Source organism: Buceros rhinoceros, unplaced genomic scaffold (assembly GCF_000710305.1).
Source record: "Buceros rhinoceros silvestris isolate BGI_N320 unplaced genomic scaffold, ASM71030v1 scaffold11974, whole genome shotgun sequence".
NCBI lineage: Eukaryota > Metazoa > Chordata > Aves > Bucerotiformes > Bucerotidae > Buceros > Buceros rhinoceros.
Window position 1 is genome coordinate 1 of NW_010408837.1, and position 9,831 is coordinate 9,831.

The 9,831-nt window shown below is 36.5% G+C and overlaps 1 protein-coding gene across 1 annotated transcript in view; it reads left to right on the plus strand.

Annotated features, from left to right (window-relative positions):
* Positions 1 to 1,940: 1,940 nt before the first annotated feature.
* GTF2B (general transcription factor IIB) overlaps positions 1,941 to 9,831 on the plus strand; it is a gene marked incomplete at its 5' end in the record, with an annotated part of 20,013 nt that continues 12,122 nt past the window's right edge. The window contains one exon of the mRNA XM_010135008.1: positions 1,941 to 2,047. Coding sequence (XP_010133310.1) covers positions 1,941 to 2,047 — 107 coding nt within the window. The remainder of the gene's footprint in view (positions 2,048 to 9,831) is intronic.

Sequence of the window (9,831 nt, forward strand, 5' to 3'; positions counted from 1 at the left end):
GCAAGGCCCTGGGACGGGTAGCGAGCGCCTTCCTCCCTGTTCCGCGGGTGGGCATTGCCCGATTGCGGAGCCCCCGGCGCCGGGCAGAATGCGAGCGGCCGCCCCTCCCGCTCAGCACCGCCTCAGGGCCGGGGTGGCTGCTCTCTGGCTTGGCTTCAGCTTATCGGGTGCTGAAAACAGCTTTTTAGGCTCCCACCCTAAATCCGTGCCGGTACTAGTCAGTGGCTGAACGGGTCTCTTTTACTTGGAGATGTATCGAGGTTTTCTTTCAAGTCAGGGATGAAGGAAGGCCCAGGGAGCGGATGAGGAGGCAGTGACTCTTCCTCTTGCCAAACCTGTCCTAGGATCCGTGGAGTGCTTCCCAGTAGTCTTGCAACTCAGGAGCTGTTTGCTGCGATGGACCTTTACACACATGCCATGCACTTTCCTTCAGCGTAGTGCATATATAACCTACCTCTTACAAGGAGTACGACATATACATCTTGGTCAATGAGTTAGCATTGGGGTAGAGATCCTAATTTCTACAGTGTTTTGTGAAAGGAAAGTCTGAGACAAAGCACTGTTAGTATTTTTTGAGGCTTCTGGATTTTATATTACTTCCTTTTGCTTAAATATTTCACTAGCCTTTTGTGTAATGCTAAATGTCATGATTGCACATGCTTTGTCAACAGTTTTGTCTCATCATATGAAACTACCGTATGAGAATAGTGAGAAGGAAAGTGGTTTGAAGAGCTTTAGTGTTTTGAACATAATTTACATCTGAAGATGTTGTGTGTACATATTCTTTCTGGATGCTTTAATATTAATAGTGATGTTGATTTTCAGTTTTGTTTTTTGTTAAGATACCTATTTTTCTGAACAATCTCTGGATTAAAATGGGTTTTGGGGGTTTTTTTGGTACTTCTTACTCATCAGAAATATCTAGAAAGTAAAAATTAAGATGGAATGTATAGAATAGGCTGAAATAATGTGCTGAGGGAAATGGGGAAACAAATTAATTAAACTTTTAATAGGCTATTTTTTGCAATTTAAAGGATTAGGAGTTATTTTTTGACACAGTCAGATTGAGGGTGGTGGGTACTTGTGACAATTTTTTTGTGATCAACAAGAAATATTTTCTTTTTAGCCAAGCAAAATGGCTTTGTTGAATACAGGACCCCAACTGTAAATATTTATTATGCCAATTTTGAATTGATTGGTATTTACTTTTAAAACTTTTGGTTAGAAGCAATTGGTTGTTACTCTAGTCAGTAACTAAATGCTGTTGTGTTAAATAGTGCTAATGCTTTATAGGAAGTTTTTTACATTGACTGTAACTCTTGAACATGCATGGGTGTGAAGGAGACAGATCCATGTTATCGGAAACAGTTGTCACAAAATGCTCTTCATGAGCTGATTATTTTTTAAGATCTCAAATTTGAGATCTCTAAGTTGCTTAACTTAAAATGAAACTTTTTCTTGAAATACTTAAAAACAATAAAACAACTGTAGAATCAGCTATTTTCTAAAAATGTATGTTGTGTGTAAACTACTGTGAGTTAAGGACCTGGTAAGTAATATTGATCTGATTAGAATGGGTGAGGATGCTCATTTGGAATGAAGCAATAACCACTAACTTCTTGAGGAACTTACTTCAGTGATAGGCTGTGAGTTAGACTACATTTAATCAAGTCTGTTATTTAGATTTTTGATTTGGTTTTGGTACAAGATGCATCACAAAAAATTTTTAATTTAAGATAACCTGAAGTCTTGATAATCAAATGTAGTGTTACAGCATTTGAATAAAAGGTGGAGTTCAGGTGTTTAGGTTAATGTTCTGTCAGTCAAATCACTGTAAGGTCTGTTTTATTAAAGTGTTCTTTTCAGCAGGGAACTCTTACAGTTTTGGGTATGGGGTCTGCTTGTTTAAAAGTAATTAATACCTGGTTTTCTTTTCTTAGTTCGGATGTACTTCCGAGAGTGACCTGCCCAAATCATCCAGATTCTATTTTAGTAGAGGATTACAGAGCTGGTGATATGATTTGTTCTGAGTGTGGGCTAGTAGTGGGTAAGTAGCTATTCATATTTTTATGAATTACCATGTAACTGAAATTGTGTGTGTAGACTTGTTTTCTGACAAACCTGCTCTATGATAATTTGAGTATTAAAAGGCTTTTTCTTGATGCCTAAATGTTTCCTTTTATGATATCCTGTTGGCTAAAAGCTTACTGTTTTGAATAGTCTGTCTTCTGGTAACTTCTAGTATTGTGAAAAGAATCAAACTCTTTAAAAAAGATTAAAAAATTTAAAATATGTTGTAATTTTGAATTAGGATATTGTGCTGTCTAGTCTGTTATTCTGTCTTTAATCATGACTATTGGGAAGTCCGGAAAGCATAAGAAATTTAATAAAAGCTCTTTGTCAAATAACTTAAAAAAGAGAAATCTCATTTCCCTGTTCATTAGAGGTTGTCTTCTGCCCTGAAGGAGTTCTCTTTATGTCCTTGCCAGCACCTGGTTTTGTTAATTATTTCTCCTAAGGCTTTTCATACTATCCAAAGTAAGTATCCAGTTTTTCCTCTGGAGTTCTGCTGAGCTCCTTAGTTCATTTGGCAGCAACCTCCACAGTCTAAACTATTTCGAAGTATAGTGGAATATTTAAGATGAAGGGCCTTTTACATGTTGTCTTAGTTTGAATGAGAAGCTTGTTGTCGTAGAACATGGAGCATGTTCATTTTTATGTATCTTTTCTAGGATGAGCGTCTTATTGTGCATCTTACTGTCCTTAGTCCTTCTGCATGCGAGACTTTTCATGATTGTCTTGTCATCACTCTTGAAACCTCGTTTATTTCTACCAAGTATTTTAGACATGCCATGACCAAAAGAAAATTCTCTGTTTTGAGGGTGTGTTTTCAGGTGATTTATTTAGTGGTGCTAAATATTTCAGATGGTTTTATATCTCTCTCTCCTGGACTGTAGTGATTGTGAATTGGCTCTTGTCTTGCACTGAATTAAAAATTTTCATGCAGCTGTTAGGTTTAATAAGATGTAGCAAAAGTACTCCTGATTTAGCTAGGTCTTCTGTTTATGCAAAAAGCAAACTTCCACATAGCTTGTTGAAGGAAATGCTAAAATATTTAAACTTGAGTACGAACTTCCTTTAAAATGATGAAACCATTTAACAGGCTACGGGGAGGATTGTTACTGATTTTGATAAAAGAAGGGCTGGTTTAAATTGCGTCAGTTCTGATAAAGAGAAATTAATCATAGTGAGTTTGCTGGTTAAGAATTCGAATGTCCACAGCAATATTTCCTATTGAAATATGGGAATAGGCTTCTAAGTTAGTGCCTGAAAATAGTTTGAAGAGCATGTTCACCTCTGCATAGCTGCCACAGAAGTTGAACCAAAGGTTAGAAAAGCACATCTTGATCAGTTCATAACTTTTAAGATATTCTGACTTAAGAAGACACATTTTGCTTGATGTGTTTCATTTTTGGGAACTTGGGAATTTATCAGAAATTTCACGTACCTTCTGTTATCTAGTTACAAGGTATTCTTGCTTTGGAGATTTACTCTCTGGTCTCTTCTGAATCCAATAGTGTTGGTGATACCTTTAGTTCAAGTTGTCATCATTTTTGAGCAGAACGATTGGAATATTAACCCAAACTTGAATTTTTAAAATGTCTTTAAAAACTTCCTCTCTACAGCCAATGTTACTGGTAGGGTAAAAAGTGTGGGTTGTTTTTTTTTTTTCTTCCCCCTCCTGAAGCGTGCAGTATTTTTAAGTAGGCATTTCTATGGCTTTATCACTAAAAGGCTTTAGTGTTTACTTCCATTTTACTGATTGTTGAAAGAAGGCAAGACAGAATAGAACAATTTCATTTACCTGCATATGTCCAATTCATTAGATAGGGTGTTTAGTAGCTAGTGTGGAAAATCAGATGAAACCAGATGAAGATAAATAATTGAAGAATGCATGATCAAACAGAAATGTGAACATTTAACATTTTGTCTTCTGGACCGGTAAGAAATTTAGAGGAGGAGAAAACCAGGTCTGATTCTTGACGCCTGTTTTCTGGAAATGTGTGTGAAGTAGGGATGTTTTAAAGGAGCAAAGAGAAATTTTTTTTTTCCAAATGAGAAAACTTCCATATTTTTATCGCAGATTCCATGATGCATGTTCCTCTTAAGATAGCAGGGATTTCATTTCTTGTTCTTAAGTAGAAAAGGTGTGGATTTGTGTTTCAAGGCTGGCATAGGTCATGATGTGTAGCTGACATGAACAGGGCCCACCGAGAATATGTTCTAAAAGTTAGTGAGATCTCGACCATCAAAGGGGATCAATTAGAGCAGTTAAAAACCCCCAAAGACTCAGTGTACTCAGTAGCCAAAGAAGTGTTACAGGTGCATTTAAAAATGTTGTGGTTTTAGTGTCTGCAGAGCACTGCTGGTGTATGAGGGGCAGAATGGTAAATGCTGAATTTGTGCATAGTTTACTGTGGTGAAGTACATAGTGATAATGACTTAACTTTTTTTAGCAGGAGGCGAGGAGAAGCTGATCTCTTTTAACAGTTGGGTTCCATGTCTTAGGCAGAGCTGTATGTTGGAAGTACTGCTTTTAAAAGGGATTTTTGAGAAAGATTTTTGATCAAAGCTGTTTTGTACTCATAGGTGGTGTTCTTAGTGTCTCAATAAGATTGAAATTTGTAGTTAAATCTAGTGTGCTGCTTTTTCCTTGCACAACATTTTCCACTTGTTCTAAATAAAGCATGCTGTTTTGCTGTGCAGTACTAAAACAGTTAAACCTTGTAATGTCAGTGTGACTGAAGCTCATGGCTGTTTTATAACTACTCCAAAACATAGCTTCAATCTACTAAAAACTCTCATCTGCCTTTTCACTGTTAGCTTGTGTTAACTTTTCCTTAACTTGTCCATTTCCCAAAACAAGGAAGTTTCAGCTCAAACCGGGACACCTGCTAATTGCCTTTTGCCTGAAAGGTAGTTGGAGATTTAAATTGCAGTTATTGCAATTGTAAATTGCAGAATTTTGATATTAATCTGGATTGACATGTGTCCGAAACTTTACAAGCCTGTGTCCAGGTTTTATTATGCATGCTTTTCTCAAGTCATTGTAGGATATATGGTACAGTAAGTGTTCATCTGCTGGCTTGAGAATTCACAGGGGGTTTGGAGAAGTAGTTAGTTCTGCATTCATTTAAAACAGTGACTGTATCTAATTCTTCAGACAGACTTGGTAGGGGGAAAAAGTATTAAAGAACACAAGACTAGTAAAATCCTCTTTCTTGACAGGTAAATATTTGATGTGTAGCATCTCAGCTGGGTAGGAATATCTTTCTGATCTAAGACTTTCCTTAAGCTTCTGTATAGTTTCATTAAATGTTGTCTTAGTGTGCAGGAGTTCGAGCATTTTCTTCAGCATTTTAAAAGTTATTTTCTTTTAATGGGTTAGCTCTGCTTCAGTAGGCAGGTATGGCTTATAGAAGAGCAGTGCTCTTGTAGGGAGTATTTTTGGGTAGTCTTAAATAAAAAAGCAGAAGTCAGTTTTAAGCTGATAAGAATCCTTGGGCAAATGTCAACTTGTTAAAGCTTTACATCAGATTATGACCTATATTCAGATGTTTATTCATGTTCTGTGTATATCTCAGTGTTCAGTTAAAGAATTTTGGGGAAAAATATTCAATACCCTGTGATCAGCAGTAAGGCTGTTATAAAATTCTGTCAGAATATTTGGTTGGATAACGTTTTTGAGAAGTTTGAGGTATAAATGGCGCATCTTATATTGAGGTATGGTTTATGAAAAATAGATAAGATTTAACTGTACTGCAGTTATTTTCCTTTTCTTTACAAGATAACAAATGATGAGGAAGCGGTTTCATGATTGCCTCTCTACTGCCCAGTGCATTACTCAGTATTTGTCATTAGGGATAAGATTGATTGTTTCTATATGTAGATGCTTGTTTTCTGAAAACCAAAGAAACTTTTTTTATAGGTGCTGATAATATCCTGTGAGTGAAGGTGCTCCAGTACTTCTGACTCACATCCAGTAGAGGGCAGTTATGTAGTCATGTCTATTCAACTCTCTTTATACCTCAAAATGGTAAAAAATAATTTCGAATTTGGGTGTATGTTCATGGTTACTTTTTTTCTCTATTATCAACATTTAAAATTAAAATGTGAAATCTCAATTTAAAGTATTACTTCAGTAGGCAAAAATCTTTAAATATGGGTGTGTAGTAGCACATTACATCTAATTACTGCTTCTGCACTTGGTGTCCAGAGCGCTAAAATGTGTCTAACTAAAGTTAGTCCTTGCAAATAAAACACTCTTTACATGCACTGAAAAGCTAATTATAAGGGATGCTGTCAGTTAAAGAAATTCTGAATAGTTGGCTTTTGCATGAGCATTCCTAGATGCTTGATTTACACAGGAAATTGGTGATACAAAGAACATAATTTGCTAGCCATTTTCAGTCCACATTTCAAATGGTCTATTTTAAGTCTGATCTGTTTCATCTTTAAAGACAAGGGTGATGGTTCTAGCTGTTTCAGCAGTAACGCTTGTAGCAGTGGAAACTTAGACTTAGGTGTCAAAAGTTGGCTTGTTTTGTTAGGCTTTGTAATAAGCATTGCTCTTAGCGTAAGATTTCCTGGAGGAGGGAGGAGATTTTCTGGTTACTGTGATCTAGGCTGGGAACCAAAGGTGTCTGAGAGCCACTCTGAAGAAGGCTTCCAGTAGTTGAAGTCCTAGATTTATCTAGTGGCATAACAGCAACATTTTGAATCATCCTATTTAGGGAATTTTTTTTTTTCCTACTTATTTCCTTATCAGGTTGGCAAAGTGATTTTTGGACAAATAAAGGCTAGAAATTAGGCTCTGAACTCCTCTGATGGAAGACAAGTCTAAAGCTTCTTATTTTTCTGATATGATATAGATCAGGCACAATATATTTTTTCATTAAGGTTCTGTAGTTTGGAGATTCCTTTCTGTGTACTAGGCCTGTTTGTCTTTAAAGGCTACAAGTCCAGGAGAGGTGTTACTTCCAGCTGCCCAGACTGGTTCACCAGATTGTTTAAGATTTCTACTCTCCTTTGCTTCCTCCAAAATTATTACAAGTTGATGGCTTAGGAAGCCTGGAAATGTTTTAAAATTTGTCATCATTTTGATACGCAGGAGCTGCTGAGCCTTTGTTGTTGCAACAGTAGTTTGCCGGCAGTGCTGTGCTGTCCGATTCAGTCCATAGTTGCCTGTCGGTACTGGTATGATGCTCTTGGTGTCTGGAAACTAGTGGAAGTCTTCTGTAGATTGTTTTTTGTTTTGTTGCTGTTTAACATCTCAAAGCCTGTTCAGGTTCTGTTGTTGTTTCAGCTGAGTCTTGTGAATAGGCCTCTGTGATGTTGACAATTTACTGAAAACAAGATAACTTTTTGCAAAGAATATTATTACCTTACAAAAGGCCGGAAATTTTGTAGAAAAAGTGTGACTGTGAAGTTGTGTGGGTTTTTTTTTTCTCCCTTCCCCCCCAAGAGTTTACTCTTTGGTAATGTTTAATACATCTGGCTTTACACAGAAATTCTGAAGCTGAAAACTGAAAAAAAAAAAAGTTGAGTTTATGTTTTGCAAACGATAAAGTCGAGTTCCTACTGTATTGGGAATGAGTGTAAGCTAATAAACAGAATGTGAAGGAGTAGATATCTAGAGTCCTGTGCCTAACTCTAGGCTCCTCAATTGCTGGAGCAAGTCTAGCAGAAAGTTGCAAAAGTGATTATGGACTGGAGCATCTTCCATGTGAGGAGATGCTTAGAGCTGAGGCTGTTGGCCTGGAAAAGAGAAGGCTCGGTTCAGCCTGGCTCTCTGCAGTTACATGTCTTCACGATTCTCCTCCGCTTGTAGTATGCTACCTAGGTTTGTCATTGTATTTTTTCTCAGGACCCTGTTACTCTGGTTAATAAGGAGTTGACTGAAATTAATTGTAATTCTCTGTTTTTTTTTTTAATTTGGCATTGTAATGTGTAAATGTGATGTGTAAAAGAGTAATATGCGTGCTCACTAGGTGGCAGCAGATTCCTTAGCGAGCTGTAAAACTGAATTGTTCCGTAGAAACAAAAGGTATTTTGCTACTTTAAAGTGCAAGTAAATTGTAATACCCTATTTATGTTAAAACTAAAATATTAATCATATGTAGAACTTGATGCAGTGTACAGCTGACATTAGACCTCTGCTAAAAAAGACTTGAGAATATACCTTCTCAGAACTGTTTAAAGACTGCACATGGAAGATTGCATTACTTGAGACTGAATTTAATCCTATTTATTGTTCTGATTAAGTGTCTTCAATTTGCAGCATAGAGTCGTCATATAGCAGATACAGCATATACAAAAAGCAAAAAGACAATAAAATACATGTGTATTATGAGTTACTGCAAGAGGAGCGCAACATTAAAGTAGCTGTTATTATTTCCCTATAAATATGTAATCGCAAATTCAGGGCTTGTTGAATAAAAATATTTTCTTTTGAAAAATCACTTTCTATTTTTAGGGGGGGAGTAAAACCACATGATTTGTGATGTGTTAGATGTTTTAAGCTAATTTTAAAAAACTCTTCAAAATGATACTTTAATTTTTGATACTGTCTTGAGTTTACTCTTGCATTTCTGTAGCACATGATCTTTGCTTTTGGCAGTTGTGAAGAAAAGTAACCTCAGTCTGAGGTTTTCCGTTGTGAATAACAGTTCTGCATTTTACTAAAAGAGCTTTTCAGAGGGTCAGTAATGTGAGTCAGTGACATTCACAGCGTGTATTTCCACTAGAACCTGTGTGTTAGTCTATTAGACTGTATTTTAAAGAGTAACTGAATCTTGTAAGTGGTTTACGAAATGAAATGGGAAAATGCCTCAAGATATCAGTCTGGCGATGGGTTCCACAAAGATTTGGTGATGTAAAGTGCATTTTCTTGTATGTACTGCTGAGGAGGTGAACTCATCTGTTGATGAAAATTAAATAAAGGCGTGTCTAATCTAACCATATCTAGTGAAGCTTGTTTTGTTCAAAAGGACTGCATCAAAAGGAAGTAGTGAAGGGAATATGCAGCCACTCCCATGCTTATCATAGCTCACTACCATTGCCAAAACCAGTATAATAATGATGTGAGAAGGCAGAGAAAATTTTGTAAGGTACTTAGTGGGAGTTTTTTTACTCTGGTGTTTGATGGTCCTTTAGCAAAGCCAGCCAGTAGTGTGTGACCCAGTAAATTCAGTTTAAGACTTGAAATATTAATTCAGGACCAGTCTTCAAGGCTGATTCCTTACATTGCTTTTTGTAAGACTGACTTTATTTTAAGGTTTTTTGATAATTTTCATCACCTAGGGTTGGGCTTAATTGCATCCATACTAACATCACAGTTCTGAAGTGTTTCTTCTGTTTTGAAGAGTTAAAAATAATGTCACCCTTCTTGTGTGTCAACAGGATAATTAAGTGCTTGTAGCTGAGTATATTTTCCATCTATGGAAACCTTTTGGCCTGTTTGTTCCATTTTTGATAATATTTCTAGCTTGCGTCACACTTCTGTAGAAGCCTTTTGGAAGGTGGAGTGCACTTACTAGGATCTCTGTATATTTTAAATAAGACACTGAGGGTATACAGAAAAACTTCTTTCTGCGATAGATTTCTTGGCAAAGATACTTGAATACTGCATCTTAATTACACAAATGTTTTATATTCAGTGATTTGTCCTACTTAAGTCTCTTTTCAATCTGAAATAGTCGTCTCAGTCCTCTGCTTGCAATATGTTTGCCAAAGCAGGCAGTGATATAACACTTTTTTGTTAGAGCAGGA